Below are 15,765 nucleotides of genomic sequence, written 5' to 3'. Positions count from 1 at the left end.
TCCCTCTCTCCTCCCCACAGGAATAAGCAATTCCTAAAGAGTCATGAAGAAGGACCCCGTTCTCCAGGCTCTGCTCCCAGCCCTGGTGCCACCACCAACTAGCTAAGGGAACTGGAGCGGTTCCTAACTTTGTGGAACCTGTTTCCAGTGTAGAAAAGCATCTAGCAGGCACAATGAAGTATCCTGTGTTGATGGGATGGATAGGTGGTCAAGAAGGGGCACCAGGACAGTTATGTCCATCGGAGGCTGTCACTGTAAGGAGGACCAATCATTTCTTGGAGTCTGTAAGAGCTGGGCCACTCCCATTCTCTCCATCCGAAAAGGGACCCCAGAAACCAAGCAAGCTAGGAGCAGGCAGAAGGCTGTTATATATCATGCTTTTAATACAAACTTAAAAAATCTGGAACAATAGAAACTGTACAGATTTGATCAATCTTTTTGTTTTGTTTTTAAACTAAAATCTCTAAACACACCAATGTCCCATTCCAAAATATTGCACAACATTCTGAATACAAAACCCTTGATTGTATTCCTCCTTCACTAAAGAAAAAAGTTCATGACCCTGCTCCCCGGGCTCCTCTCCAGGCTTGCCTCAATGCCCCCTTCCCATCCCTAGGGAGAAAACTAGAGAATCTATAACTCACTGCATTGAGAAAAAGACATCATTCTGGACTAACGGTTTCCATTCTTCACAAGATAATCCACCTTTTGATTTGTTCCTGGGAAAGAGGGATAGAGGATGGGGAAAGGGGAGAAAAGGTTTTATTCTCCTCTTTTTTTTAAAGTTTGTTTTTCCTGAAAAAATATGTTTCTCTCATCTTAAGAAAAAATCTTGAAAAGAAAAAAATTATGTTTTTTACGTTAGAAATATACATATATTATATATACCTCTTACATTTTACAAATGTAGCAAATTATTCAATACAAACGGACACCAAAAAATGTAAAAAATAAAAAAAAGTTTTCCTACGAAACCAGGTAAATTAGTGCAGATTTCTGTTTTTGTTTTCTTAAAAAAAATAAAATTGAAGCAAAAATGCCTAGATTTGAGACAAGACGGACTGAACTGGGCCCAAGAGCGCCTGAACACACATTTTTCTTCGTATTTCAAAAGACACAAAGGGGTTGGTCTCCCCTCTCTCCCTACATGTGAGAAACAAGCTGACCTGGTGCGGGTGGGTGCCTGTGTGTGGCGATGGGAGGAGGGCTAGAAGGGGACGTAAGGCAGCATCCAACCTTTCCCAGAGAGAAGTTATCTGTTGGGCCTGTCACCTGTGTGGGAGCCGAGGATGAGGGGAAGGATGGCCTAGACTGGGCTGGCCCCTGAGAAGTCTAGGGGAACAGATGGTGCTGGGCTGAGAAGCCAGGACATTGCCTGCCGGGGGAGGTAGAGCTGGTGCATACTGCAGGGAGAGGAGGCTGGCAGTGCTGGCCTGGGCTGGACCCACTGCCATAGCAGTTGCCTACTTGGGGTCCCTGGGTAGGATGGAGTGGGTGGGGTGCCAGGGGCTTTGGTGCTTTCTGGCGATGGGACCCTGATGCCAAGTGCCCCTCTTTGCAAAGAGGAAAAAGTTCATGACCCTGATCCCTTGGCTCCTGTTCATGCTTGCCTGGCCTCCTAGGGTTGGAGGAACAAGCCCTCTCCTGCAGAGGCAGGAGAGCAAGCGCTCTCCTATAATCCAATACATCAGGCGGGAGCACTGAGTCCCTGTCAGGACACCACTCTTCGCAGCATCAAAGTCCAATGGGGTTGGGTCAGGGCAGTGAGAAGGGGTGGCAAGAGGTACCAAGAAGCTCTCAACCAGGCCGGGGCACAAATGCAATCAACACCTCCAACTAAGAGACGCAAAGTCTCCACTCCAGGCTCAGGGCTGCCCCCGCACAGACACTAACTCTAAAACCCCACCCCTGCCCACCCCCAAGGGTGCTCAGGTGAGCAGCTCCCGCTGGGCTAAGGTCACACAACAGGAGGGTGAAGTACGGGGGTTTCTCATAGGCATCAGGGGCTTGGGCATTCCCTCTGCCCTTCAGAGCTAACATTATTATCTTTTTGGTCAAAAACAAAAGTGCAGATCCTTCTGTAGTCTGCAAACCAGTTCCTTCTGCAGTGTTTTCCTCTGGGAGTGTCTTGGGCTCAGCCACAGTGGTGTCACCCCACCACGCACACTGCCCTGCAAAAGGACTGCCAATACCCCCAGCCCATTCCCCAGCCTCACATATAAATAAGCATTTGCTGCAACCCAGAATCACATCCAGAAGGGAAGTTTCACATGGCTTGGAATCCTTTAAAAAAGGACAGCAAACCGAACACACAAACACACACACACACACACACACACACACACACACACCCCTCCCACAACCTCCAGTCTGGGGAAGGGGCTGCATGAGGGAAAGGAAGGCCACACACATGATGATGGTCTGGGCCTGGAGGGAATGGTGGGGTGGGGCCATAGGACAGAGATGAAAGGAGTTTCACTAGACGAAGTGCTAATCTCCCTGTAGTCACAGACATCAGCTCTAGGCGGAGGGTGTCAAGTGGCCAGCCAGCAGCTCCCTGTGGCCCAGCCTGAAAGGGAGTGGGGAATGGGGTCAGACCTATTCAGGTGGCAGGGCCCGAGAAGGCCTGCTGAGGTTGGATGGCTTTGAGTGCGAGGATAGCTGGGTGACAGAGGCAGTGACACGGGCCAGCCTTTCCCTGTTCCAGGGAGGGTCAGGCTCCAGCTGCAGCTCTTTCTTCCTGTGAGCTTGGACACACCAATCCTAAACTAGGAGTGTGAAGGAGGAAGGGAGGAGCAGGGAGCAGCAGTTCACATCTGGACCATTCTTAGCACAGGAAGCCACTCATTAAAGATGTTATATAGAAAACTACATGTAAGAAAAAAAAAGAAAAAGAAATATAAAACCCAAACCAACCAAATAAATCGCAGGCCGGTGGGTGAGCGGTAAGGGGTGAGTGAAACACACTTGGGTGCTTTGCGGGGCCCTCCCATTCCGTGCCTGGGCTGGATCTTTTTTCTAGAAGTGAGAGTGAGAAGATCGAAAATCTTTTTGTACATTTTTCTTTTCCTCTTTTTTTTGGCCTTTTCTTTCTCTTTTCTGTGGTCTTGGGTGCTTCTGGCCCCACAGGCAGGTAGACGGTCAGTTGGCCAGCACCACGGGCTGGAACGGCTGGCTGGGATACTGCATGGTGTTCAGGTTGTAGCTGAGGCCTTCCACAAAGGGTGTCTTCTCCAGGAAGAGGCTGTTGGCACCACCTCCAAATACCTGGGCCATGTCAAAGCTGCTGCTGTTGCAGGTGCCAGCCCCACTGCCCTGGCCATCGGCCGCATCGAAGAAGAGGCTGGGCGAGCCACCACCGTTGTACACGAACTCCTTGGCATTGGGCGAGAGCTGGGACTGAGGGGCTGGGTTGGCCGTGATGAAGTTCAGTGAATGCATAGACAGAGAGAGGCTCTTGTGCTTCAGCAGGCTGTTGGTGGGTGAACGGGCCATGCGAGGCTGCTGTGGTGGCTGCTGGCCACCTGCCCCACTGCTGGCTACACCCCCACCACTTGCTGCCCCGCCACCCTTCTTCATCTTAGTGGAGCCAAATTTGGTGGCAGCGAAGGAGGCGGTGGTGAAGGTGATGGGCTGAGCGGAGCGGGGAATGAAGGTAGGGCTGGGTGACTGGCCAAAGGATGGTGATGGGGAGTTAGACAGGGAGCTGTCCTGGCTGCCAATGGGCACGAACACCTGGGCGTCAGGGTTGAAGCTGCTCTTGATCTCCTTGTCCAGCTCTGGGGCACCACAGCCCTCACTATCATCCAGGTACAGCACTTTCACAGCTCCCTTCTCACCAATCTGGTAGGACACCTCAAAGGGATCAATCCAGACACTCAGCTCCTCAGGCACATTGGCCCGCACATCTTCCACCGCCAGGCCACTCCGCTTGGCGGCCAGCTCCACCACGGGGTCCACCATCTCCCCAATGTGAACACAGCGGAAGCCAGAGCCCTTCAGGGGTTTTTCAGGGTACCAGTGGCCTTCATATTTATTTTTCAAAAGCCGCTCTAGCTCCTCCCCAAACAGGTCTGCCCGGCGCCGGGGCAGCTTGTTGTACAAGTAGGAGATGATGAAGTTCAGGGCCACTTTGATCTCTAGCTGCATGGTCCTTTCCTAGGCAGAGAATCAGCACAGGGCACGTGTACAGCCTTGGGCTCCAGACGGCTCTGGGAAATGAGAGGCATCATGAGAAAATATGCAGAAAGCTGGTGGTGACCAAGCTAAGGATAGACAGAAAAGCATCAACTTTGGATCACACTAGAACCAGGAGCCCATTTCTGCCCCACCAGTGGCTAATGTCTGACTGTGGGCCCTAGTCTCCTCATTAGTAACATGAGGCCATCATGAAGTTGTTAGTTCAAGGATATAAACTGCCTCACAATGTACCTGGCAATTAAAAGGCAAATGATAAAGTTAGCTACTGTTGGCTGGGCATGGTGGCTCACGCCTGTAAGCCCAGCACTTTGGGAGGCCGAGACAGGTAGATCACAAGGTCAAGAGATTGAGACCATCCTGGCCAACATAGTGAAGCCCCATCTCTACTAAAAATACAAAAATTAGCTGGGCATGGTGGCGCATGCCTGGAGTCCCAGCTACTCGGGAGGCTGAGACAGAAGAATCGCTTCAACCCAGGAGGCAGAGGTTGCAGTGAGCCGAGATCACACCACTGCACTCCAGCCTGGCGACAGAGCGAGACTCCATCTCAAAAAAAAAAAAAAAAGCTACTATTTTTAAGTAATTCTAAAGAAATAGGGAAGCTGTGTTTTCCACCATCTTGAGAATTCAGGTCACTGTATGAATGACACTAAAAAAATCAAGTCCCTAAATCAGGTGAAGAAGAGAAGGCTCTTGCTGTCTCTGCAATATCTTGGTGAAGTCGTGCCCCCAAACTGTCACAGACTAAGATGTAAGTTTACAATCTTTGGTTGTCCTCCTTAAATGAAAAGGGATATAGGTCACTGAACAGGAAAGAGCACTGCCAATTTTTCACTGGGGGCCTGGACTCCAGTCACATCCATCTGTCATCATGGGCCCCATGGGTGTGTATGCTGTCTGGCTCAGTCTGGGTTTGCAGAACTGATTTAAGAACTCCGGCCAGGTGCAGTGGCTCATGCCTGTAATCCTAGCACTTTGGGAGGCCGAGGTGGGCGGATCACCTGAGGTCGGGAGTTTGAGACCAGCCTGACCAACATGGAGAAATCCTGTCTCTACTAAAAATACGAAAAATTAGCCAAGCATGGTGGTGCATGCCTGTAATCCCAGCTACTTGGGAAGCTGAGGTAGGAGAATCACTTGAACCCGGGAGGCGGAGGTTGCGGTGAGCCGAGATGCGCCATTGCACTCCAGCCTGGGCGACAAGAGCGAAACTCCGTTTCAAAAATAAAAAATAAAAAAAAATAAAAATAAAAAAGAATAAGACAAGAGCATGAGCCCCAGGAAAAAGGCAAGACCTGTCACAATCAGAGATGTGGACTAACAAGGGAACTGCTACCTGGGGGCTGCCATAGGAAAGCAGAAAAAAGGAGAGAGAAGTTTCTGGTGAGAGTGTAAGTGATGAGGGTGGCAGAGGAAAGAAATTTTCCATCACCCTGCAGCCTCCAGCAGGGACCCATCATCACTCAGTCTCCCAGGGACTGTCTGACCACCTGTCCTCGGCAGCAGATCAGATTTATCAAGTGTTTTGAGATCCCTGAAGAGAAGGCAGCCCAAGATAAACATGAGATTGTTATTTTGGGATTCTCTCACAGCCAGATCCCACTGAGGTCAAAAAGGTTTATTCCCTCGGCCTGGGCCAGCCTCATGTCTCAGGAAGATGATCTGTGAGGTCCTGAGAGCCAGTGATCCTAATCTCATTTTCTCCAAAAGAGCAGCTCCGGGGCTCATGCTGGGGGAGAAACTGAACTGAAAGAGCCCTCTGAGGGGAGGCAGCACCAGAACATGTTCCAAGCCAGGCCTCTGGGCAAAGCTGTGCTGCTGAGCTAAACACAGAGACATGACTGCTCCATGGACTGTCAAGGGCATCTTCTGTCCTGTGAAAGACTCGGAGCTGGATTTTGATTCAAATCCTTTCTGGATCCAGCTTTAAGTATCCAGGTGCTAATTTCAGGCTTGGGGATTTTGAGTTTCCTAAACACCTGCCCCAAAACATTTCCCTGTAATTCTCAGGCCTGGGCCCATGGCTCTTAAGGGGCATTTAATTTAATTTAATTTTACTTTATGTATGTATGTATGTATGTATATATTTTGAGACTGAGTCTGTATGTATGTATGTATGTATATATGTATATATTTTGAGACTGGGTCTCATTCTATTGCCCAGGCTGGAGTGCAGTGTGTGTATGTATGTATGTATGTATATATGTATGTATTTTGAGACTGAGTCTCATTCTATTGCCCAGGCTGGACTGCAGTGGCACGATCTTGGCTTACTGCAACCTCCACCTCCCAGGTTCAAGTGATTCTCGTGCCTCGGCCTCCCGAGTGGCTGGGACTATAGGCACCTGCCACCACGTCTGGCTAATTTTTGTATTTTTAGTGGAGATGTGGTTTCACCATATTGGCCAGGCTGGTCTCAAACTCCTAACCTAAAGTGATTCGCCTGCCTTGGTCTCCCAAAGTGCTGGGATTACAGGCATGAGCCAACACACACAGCCTTAAGGGGCATTTTGGGGACTAAATCCTCAGAAAAAGATTTCTGGGGTGAATGTATCAGAGAAGACTCACTGGGTCAATCTGGAGCAGCATGACAGTGGCTAAATCTAGTTAACTCTCATTTCAGGTCTGAGGAACAGAGACGGTCACATGGGACTCAGCAGAGGTGCCACAACTATGCCTCTCCCAAACCTTCCACAAGAACACTCAGGACTCAGAATACCCTGGTTTCCCTCTTTTCCCAGCCTTTTCCTTAGAGACTTCATCTCTAAGTTTCTTCATATGTCTATGTTTTTCTTTTTCTTTTTTTGAGACAGGGTCTCAATCTGTCACCCAGGCTAGGGTGCAGTGGCAGGATCACAGCTCACTGCAGCCTCCACCTCCCTGGGCTCAGGTGATCCTCTCACTTCAGCCTCCAAGTAGTTGGGACTACAGGCATGCACCACCACACACGGCTTTTTTTTTTTTTTTTTTGCGAGATGGAGTCTCATTCTGTCACCCAAGCTGGAGTGCAGTGGCGTGATCTCGGCTCACTGCAACCTCTGCCTCCTGGGTTCAAGCAATTCTCCCCCTTCAGCCTACTGAGTAGCTGGGATTACAGGCATCCACCACCACACCTGGCTAATTTTTGTATTTTGAGTACACACGGGGTTTCATCACATTGGTCAGGCTGCTCTTGAACTCCTGGCCTCAAGTGATCCACTGGCTTCAGCCTCCCAAACCGGTGGGATTACAGGCATGAGCCACTGCATATGGCCTCATTTTTTTTTTGTATTTTTATGTAGAGATGCGGTTTCACCATGTTGCCCAGGCTGTTCTTGAACTCCTGGGCTCAAGTGATGCACGTGCCTCAGTCTCAAATGTCTATTAATGATCAATACAGATCAAATTCAGGGTTCTTTTGGGTATAAAAAGTAAGAATACTAGAGGCCGGGCGCGGTGGCTCATGCCTGTAATCCCAGCACTTTGGGAGGCCGAGGCGGGCGGATCATTGAGTCAGAAGATTGAGACCATTCTGCCTAACACGGTGAAACTCCGTCTCTATAAAAATACAAAAATTAGCCAGGCGTGGTGGTGGGCACCTGTAGTCCCAGCTACTCCAGAGGCTGAGGCAGGAGAATCACTTGAACCCAGGAGGCGGAGGTTGCAGTGAGCCGAGATCGTGCCATTGCACTCCAGTCTGGGTGACAGAGCAAGACTCTATCTCAAAAAAAAAAAAAAGTAAGAATAGTAGAAAGAATAAAAAGGGCTTTCTGTTTATAAGGCTCAGGCTCATCAGCAGATACAAAGCTGCCCACCAGAACCACGAGCCTTTCCTCAGGAACAGAGGTCTGAAGGGCCACATGGTCCATAGAGGTGTCCAACAAGGAGCAGACTAAAAACTTGTGAAGAACCAGGTGTGGTGGCTCACACCTGTAATCCCAGCACTTCAGGAGGCCGAGGCAGGTGGATCACTTGAGGTTAGGAATTCAAGACCAGCCTGGCCAACATGGCGAAACCCCGTCTCTACTAAAAACACAAGTATTAGCCGGGCATGGTGGCTCATGCCTGTAATCCCAGCACTTTGTGAGGCTGAGGTGGGCAGATCACAAGGTCAGGAGTTAGAGACCAGCCTGACCAACATGGTGAAACCTTGTCTCTACTAAAAATAAAAAATTAGCCAGGTGTGGTGGCATGCGCCTATAACCTCAGCTACTCAGGAGGCTGAGGCAGGAGAACTGCTTGAACCCGGGAGGCAGAGGTTGCAGTGAGCCAAGATCGCACCACTGCACTCCAGCCTGCGCGACAGAGTGATTGGTCTCAAAAAAAAAAAAAAAACCATGAAAATTAGCCGGGCCTGGGGGCGGGTGCCTATAATCCCACTACTCAGGAGGCTGAGGCAAGAGAATCACTTGAACCCGGGAGGCAGAGGTTGCGGTAAGCCGAGATCATGCCACTGCACTCCAGTCTGAACGACAAAGTGAGATTATGCCCCACAAAAAAAAAAAAAAAAAAGTTGTGAGGAAAGTTGATACTGGTTCCCTAGAATGGAACCTGATGTTAAAGACAGTGTTTCCAAAGTATTTCTGAAATCTAAAACAGACTGGTCAACATATGATACTTCTCCCAAGGCACCACATGGCCTCTTAAAATGCACGTCTTGGTATTCGACTGAGAGCAAAGGGCTTCTACACCTTTCTAGGCCTCTTCAAACCTGGCTGCATAATTGCCTTCCAAGTTAACTACTCCTGAACAGTTCGGCCTCAAAATGAGAGCATTTTAAATGCAGCCCAAAGTCATTGGGAAATAAGCCTCCCACCCCAAAATACAATAGAACCACTGTCATCAGCCCTGCCTAGCTAACCATTTTCTGCAGCATAAGCAACTAAAGCTGCACACCAATTTATACCTCAGTGATGTTGCCGCACAAATAAGGAAGCATATAATGCCACCTTTGCCTCTTTAATTAGAGAACAGGCTGGACCAGATGGCTGTGGGGTGGAACCTTATAAAAATGATGGACAACCAGAATGAGATTTTCTGCTCTATCAGCTCAGGCTCTAATTTTGACTGCAAGAAGCTTATGGAGCAGAGGATTAAAGCACTGGTGCTGGCTTGTCTTTAGCTAAAGATTGGAGTGGCCATTCAGAGAAGTTTGTTCATTTTTTAAAAAAGCTACAAACAAATTCTAGTGCTTATATATAAAATATTTATGTATTATAAATACATAATATTTATAATACACAATATTTACGTATTATATTATCATAGTGAAATTAGAAACCTTAGAAATAACTACCTGTCAATAAAGGGAACAAGTAAAGGGATTCGCTTAAGTGGCTGCAGAATACGCTAAGATCTTTTCCAACCCCAGTGTAGGCACAAACGGCCAAAAAGGGAGCAAGAAGAATAAAAATGGTGAGGTGTTTAACAGCAAAATCTCCCTTTTGTCAACCTATTAAAAAGGGCAAATATGACAGCAAAATTCTGTCCAATTTCACTAAGAATCTTATCCTCACTTGTTTACTAACAGCAGCAAAGTTAACCTGGATTCTGATCCCTTGTGCTGACTTGTGTTTTAAAGAGTAGGTGCCTAGGAGAAAGACGACGAGGGAAAAAGTAGGGCGTGAAGCTCAAAAGAAGCCTCAGTGATTCCAGAGAGAACTTCTGACAAAAATGTGAGGAAGGTGTGTGTGTGTGCGCGCGCGCGCGCGCGCATGTGTCTGCCTGCTCTAATGTCAGAAGCAAAGGAAGACTTTTGTCTTCCCCCTCTCCCTGCCCCCGAGACGGAGTCTTGCTCTGTAGCCCAGAGCTGGAATGCAATGGCGCCATCTTGGCTCACTGCAACCTCCGCCTCCCGGGTTCAGCCAACTCTCCTGCCTCAGCCTCCCGAGTAGCTGGGATAATAGGCGCTCAGGACCACACCCAGCTAAGTTTTGTATTTTTAGTAGAGACGGGGCTTCACCATATTGGCCAGGCTGGTCTCGAACTCCTGACCTCGTGACACGCTCGCCTTAGCCTCCCAAAGTGTTGGGATTACAGGCGTGAGCCACCGCCTAGCCAGAATTTTTTTTTTTTTTTTGAGACGGAATTTCACTCTTGTTGCCCACGCTGGAGTGCAGTGGCGTGATCTCGGCTCACTGCAACCTCCGCCTCCCAGGTTCAAGCGATTCTCCTGCCTCAGCCTCCTGGGTAACTGGGATTACAGGAATGTGCCACCACGCCCAGCTAATTTTGTATTTTTAGTAGAGACGGGGTTTCTCCATGTTGGTCAGGCTGGTCTCGAACTCCCGACCTCAGGTGATCCGCTGCCCGCCTCAGCCTCCCAAAGTGTTGGGATTACAGGCGTGAGCCATCGCACCCGGCCGGAAGATTTTTTAGAAAGAAAATTCTGTTTCAAAGAGGGAAAGGAGGGATAATGGTGATGGAATCCACTGAGCCCCAAACCTAAAAAAATATTCAGACACCTCTAAGTCTTAAACGTGCAAACTGTCCTACAGTGACGGACTACAGGACTCAACTGAGCGTGCAGGGGCCAGTAGGTGTCACAGACCGGGTGGATGCCCGGGGAGTGAGAGCCAAACGCAGGCAGCTCCTCTCCTTGGTGAGACACGGGATCCGCCCCAACTCACTGGTCCCAGAGGCAGTGGCCCAGACGGGCGGGTGTGGATTGAAAGGCTTCCAGGACTGGTGCCGACTGACTCCACCACCACGCCCAGTCTCACATCATCTCCCCCAGACATAGACCGGTCAACTCTAGGTATGACTACAAGGACCCTTTCGGCTAAGAAGATCCTTTCTAGGGCACTCCATGTTCCTGAGAAGCCAGGAAAACTCGACTCAACCCAAACGTAGGCGGAGAGGCCAGCGGTGAGGGCGCGCTCTGCACTCTGGGAATTGTAGTCCTCGAACGCCTCCGGACCAGGCGGTAGCGAGTGACCTACTTTCTCTGCACACTACACTTCCCTGAGTACTTTGCGAAGGCCCAAGTGGCCGCAATACGCATGCCCGGTAAGGGGAGCCGACCGAGGGTCGAAGAGCCCAGGAAAAGTTTCCGACGCACATGCGCACTGTGGCGGGCCAGCGCCCCCCTCCCATCGCCTAATACATTTCATATAGATTCTACTCCAAAGGCCTACTCCCCGTATTGTATGGCCCCACCACATCCTCTAGGCTTTACGAGAGCCTAACTTTCCCACCTTTCCCTTCATCGCCTTCCATCACTGTTGAAACTAGGATCTGCTTCTAATGAGCTTTTTCTGGGTGAAAGGGGTGGGCTGGCTTAGATAAGGTCACGACCCCCTTTCCCGCACTCAATCTGAATTCCAGGGCCTGGGCGGTCCGTGTGGGGTTACTGGATGGACAGTGGGTTCAAAGGGAAACGGGTCTTTTTCACTTAATGCCTAGCGGACTCGGCTCCAGCGCCCCAACAGCCAGGAAAGGAAAGGCAGGAATCAAACCCAGTCTCCCGTCCTCTCGGCCAAAGAAATTTCCAGTCAAGCTGTGGGGAGGCGCCAGGCCAAGGCCAGCAGGGCCCAAGCCTCACCCCATTTCTAATCCAAGTCTGAGTAACCAGATCCGGGAGAGGGAAATAGGAAAAGGTTCCCAGGCAGAGAAGAAAAAGCTGTACACCTGACACCTGAGCATCTTCTCATACTAAAATTCTGTGTGTCTCCTCCCATTGCAAGGTCTGCTCTACGACCAGACTTACCAGATCTTCGGCAAGCTCCCCTACTGGGTGTTAAACCTCCTTAATCCTTCCTCCCACACAAGCTTCTTTCCCCTATGCTTCACGGAGGAATGGGGGCAGAAGCCCAAGAAAGAAATAGGATTTTTTTCTGCCGGAAAATCAGAGTTGAAGGACCCATTCCCAGGGTAGGGTGGGTAAGAAGGAGAAAAAGACCGTTTAGATACGGAGTAGCACCAGAGACTGGCCTCCACCGGTCCCAAGTTGAAGCTTGCTGTGCGGGGTTCTGGTTTCTCCTGGGGGAGGGAGAGGGCCTGCCGGCTATGCCTCCTCTCTGCACCCTTCTTCCCCTCCCAGATTTCTGGTGGTCAAGGGCACAGTTCATCCTCTGGACAGGAGGGGAAGGAGTTTGGGGATAGGGCCCCACCTCGCAGGCACCCTACCAAGATAAGCAGAATCCACTCACTGGCACTGCTCTAAGGGTACTTTTTCTGCCCAATTTTCCATTAAAACACTGAAGAATATAAAGAGCTCAAGCCGAAATGGTGAACTCTGGCTCAGTGGCCCAAGGACAATCTCCACTGACCTGTCCCCTCGCCAAAGGGGGTGTCCAACCTCCACCCTTCAGGCTCCACAGAGCCAGAAATAGAGCCTATTAACAATTACCACCCCCCTTCCCTGCACACGGGAAAAGAAGCAGAAAAACAAGGCCTGGATCCCCTTCCTTCCTCGGATTTATTTAACGGTGGGGGGAGTTATGTTTCTTTGAAGAACAAGGAACATCTAGCGAGTAGCTGGGATATAAAGAACTGGGGGAGGCGGGGAAGGGAGGAAATGCACCCCACCCAGGAGAGGGCCACTCTTGGAACTGGGAGAAAAGGGAGCTCTTGGGCACCCCAGGAGCAGAGATGGCGTGAGAAGAGGAGCAGGGGAAAGTGGGATCTAGAGGGAAGCTGGATGGCGAAAGAAAATGCTGGCCAGGCGGGAGGGAGCGGCAGCAACGTGGAGAATCCAGCAAAGCGGGAGTGGGGCGGGGTGGGAGAGGCAGTTCGGCCGGCTGGGTCTCGGGGCGGGCCCCCCGCCCGCACACCCCCCAACTCACTCACTCGGGTCTCCGCAGCGGCGGGGCGCTCTGCCGGCCGCAGGGCGGCTTCTCCCTCCAGGGTGGTCCTGAGCACGGGGCGGAGGTCGCTCTCCCTTCCTTCCCGGGCGCCGCCGGGCCGGGGGGCCGAAGTCCTTTTCGTCGTTGAGGGTTGGGGGACGAAGCAGGGGGCTATAGACTATGACTCTCAAGAATTTCTTTCAGCTCTTAGGAGGTCGGGCTCTGCGGCTGGGGGCCGGAGGGCGGGCGAGCGGGCGGACCAGCGGCTACGACGCGGGGATGGCGGACCGGAGGGTGGTTCGTGTCGCGGAACGGAAGACGGTCTGGGCTGTCGCCGGCGGGCGGTCCTGCCCTTCTGGCCCCGCGTCGCCCGAGCCACTGACTTGCCTCCGCCAACAACCCGCACCTTCCCGCGCCCCGGCCCGAAGTGAGCAAAGTCAATGAAAAGTTTCACCCTTAGCAACCCTGCGCACGGATCCGGCTTCCCCACCCCTGCGTGATGCGTCCCTCCGCCCTGCAGAGGAGGGGCCGGGGCCCGGCCGGGACTACTTCCCAGCTACCCCGCGCCTCAGCTCGCTGGTGCTGCGCGGCTCAGCTCCCCGGCCCTTCTGTGCTCTCAGGTCCTGCGTGCGGGTCCCCTCCGTCCCCTCCCCGTCACAGCGCCGCGCCGCACTCCTTTCCTTCATTCCCATACCACTCTCTGAACTTGTGCGCATCGTGTGAGGTGTTCTCCAGGGGTGCAACGTGAGGGCTGGGGGCGACCTGGGGCCACGTTGCTCACGGGCCGAGCACAGTGCACTCTCCCTTTAGTTGTGTTTGGGGGACGAGTATCGCGGGGAGGGGAGGGCGTCGCCTTGCCCTCTGGAACCCCCTGCTGAGTCGTCCGCCCTGCACCTGCCTCGGCGCCCAGGGTTCGGACGTTTGCCCGAGCCGTTTCCCGGGGCCTTCCCTCCTGCTCCGAGCGTCTGGCCGTGTCCACGGCGATCCCATCGCCCCAGTTACGGCCTCTGCGGGAGGGGGAGCCGAGGGGACTACGCGGGCTCCGGAAACGTTTCGAACTCGTTTCGGGCAGGCCTGAGTCTTCCGAGCGCCTTGTGCTTCCTTGGGGGACTCAACGTCGAATGAAAGGCGAGGGGGACTCTGGGGCCTGGGCCACGCTGTGCGGGAGTGAGAGGAGGCGAGGATGAGGCCGACGGCCGTGAAACGAGCCGAGCGCCACAATGGACCTTCCCCTCACCAACTCTGGCTCCGGCTCTGCGAGGGCGCGCGGGCGCAGCTCCTCTACCAACTCTTGTTTGCTCTCTCTGGCCAGCGACCCCAGTGTGGGGCACGCGGGAGAACCACATTTCTTCTAGTCAGTCCCGCCGGCGTGGGATGGTCCCTGACCGTGCAACGGGCGCAAGGCTCGCACCCACTACGGCCCCTCGAGCGGTGGAGCGAGGCTCCGCGAACCCGGGACCGGGCGCGCCAGGCCCGCGCGCTGAGGCCCCCTGCCCCGGCTCTGGCCACGCGGGCTGCTCTGCCTCTTTGTGACTGTGCGGGACACAGAACCAGGGATAGGGAGGGTCGTCTTCTGCGGTCACAGGCGGACAGGAGTGCCGGAAGATGCAGTTTGGAGCCCCCGGGGGACTATGAGTGAGGTCTTCTCCCCGGTCCCTCCTTAGATCGCCCATTCCCCAGTTCTCCCCTCCCGCCCCCACCTTTTTGGTCACGCCAGACGGTTCTGGCCCAGCAGCAGCCGCCAACCCCACGTTGGGTGGCGAGATCCGAAAGTTTCCAGTTTGCTTTTTTTTTTTCTTGATCGCTTTTTTTGGCAAGGGCGGAGAGCACCGGTAGCGTGGGGGGTTTAAATGCGCTTTCCCTGAATGCAACAGAAACAAGCCGGGCTGGAGGGCAAACTCCACCGGGACGGGGAGGCGGGAGGGAGCCTGAGCGCCCCCATCCCCCACACTTCTGAGCGCCACAACCCCGGGGGCACCTCCAGGGACTACTTGCTTTGTGCGTCAGCGAGTGACAGCGTCACACACACGCCCCCTCCCGCACAGCCCCGCTGCACCCTCCCTTTCCTCCTACCCTCCCCTTCTCTCTTTTCCCCTAGATCTTCCACCAGGCAGAGAGGCTCAGCCGACCCACTCGCTCCCAGAGCACTGAAAGCTAAAAATATAGCAGGCGTGTTAGCAACAGTCTTCCCATTGGTCGGGGGAAAGGAAGAAGCGGTATCTGATTGGGTTTAGGATTCAGCCGCTAAGACTGGGCCCTTGAGAGTGTGCGTTTGCGCCAGCGGGCAAGGCAAGGGATGCTGGTATTTGTAGTCATTAAGGCAGCCATGAAACTAGGTGGGTTTACACCCCAGTTCTGCTACCTACTGTGTGATCTTGATTTAATGCAAAACGCTTGACATCACCAAACCTCAGTTTCCTCATCTATAAAATGGAGCCCGTGTGGGGGATTAAATATGATGCTGTATGTAAAGCCTGGCTCAAATCGTTGCTATTCTTAAAGTTTAGTGTTTGGGCCAAATTGCCTCTGCATATCCTGCATATCCTGTGCTCAGTATGGTGTGCGCTCTCCAATGTGGAACTTCTGACAACTGTAAAGGTGAAGGTGAGCTGAAGCGAGTTGTCCTATGGCATCTTAGGAGGGACAGCTGGAGTATATATAAGCAGTTAAAGGGTAGACGTCTTCTACCATTCCGGACAGGCTGAGGGAGGGCGGACTGAACCGTTAGAAGGAAGGCCATGAATTTCTACGTGTTTGTGCGTTTAATAGAATCTCTTCTGCAACGCTGGAAAGATACCAG

At 52.3% G+C, this 15,765-nt stretch overlaps 1 protein-coding gene across 1 annotated transcript; it reads right to left on the bottom strand.

Moving 5' to 3' along the window:
- Positions 1-361: 361 nt before the first annotated feature.
- Positions 362-15,442, bottom strand: TOB2 (transducer of ERBB2, 2). The gene is made up of 2 exons (XM_003905602.5): positions 12,970-15,442; positions 362-4,211 (listed from the first exon to the last, which is right to left on the bottom strand). Exon 2 carries the CDS (start codon positions 4,147-4,149, stop codon positions 3,142-3,144), a length of 1,008 nt encoding a protein of 335 aa, XP_003905651.1. The 5' UTR covers positions 4,150-4,211; positions 12,970-15,442; the 3' UTR covers positions 362-3,141.
- Positions 15,443-15,765: the final 323 nt, after the last annotated feature.

Source organism: Papio anubis, chromosome 16, assembly GCF_008728515.1.
Source record: "Papio anubis isolate 15944 chromosome 16, Panubis1.0, whole genome shotgun sequence".
NCBI classification, from domain to species: Eukaryota; Metazoa; Chordata; class Mammalia; order Primates; family Cercopithecidae; genus Papio; species Papio anubis.
Note: the sequence above shows the minus strand (reverse complement) of the source record. Positions and strands in the feature narration are given on the sequence as shown.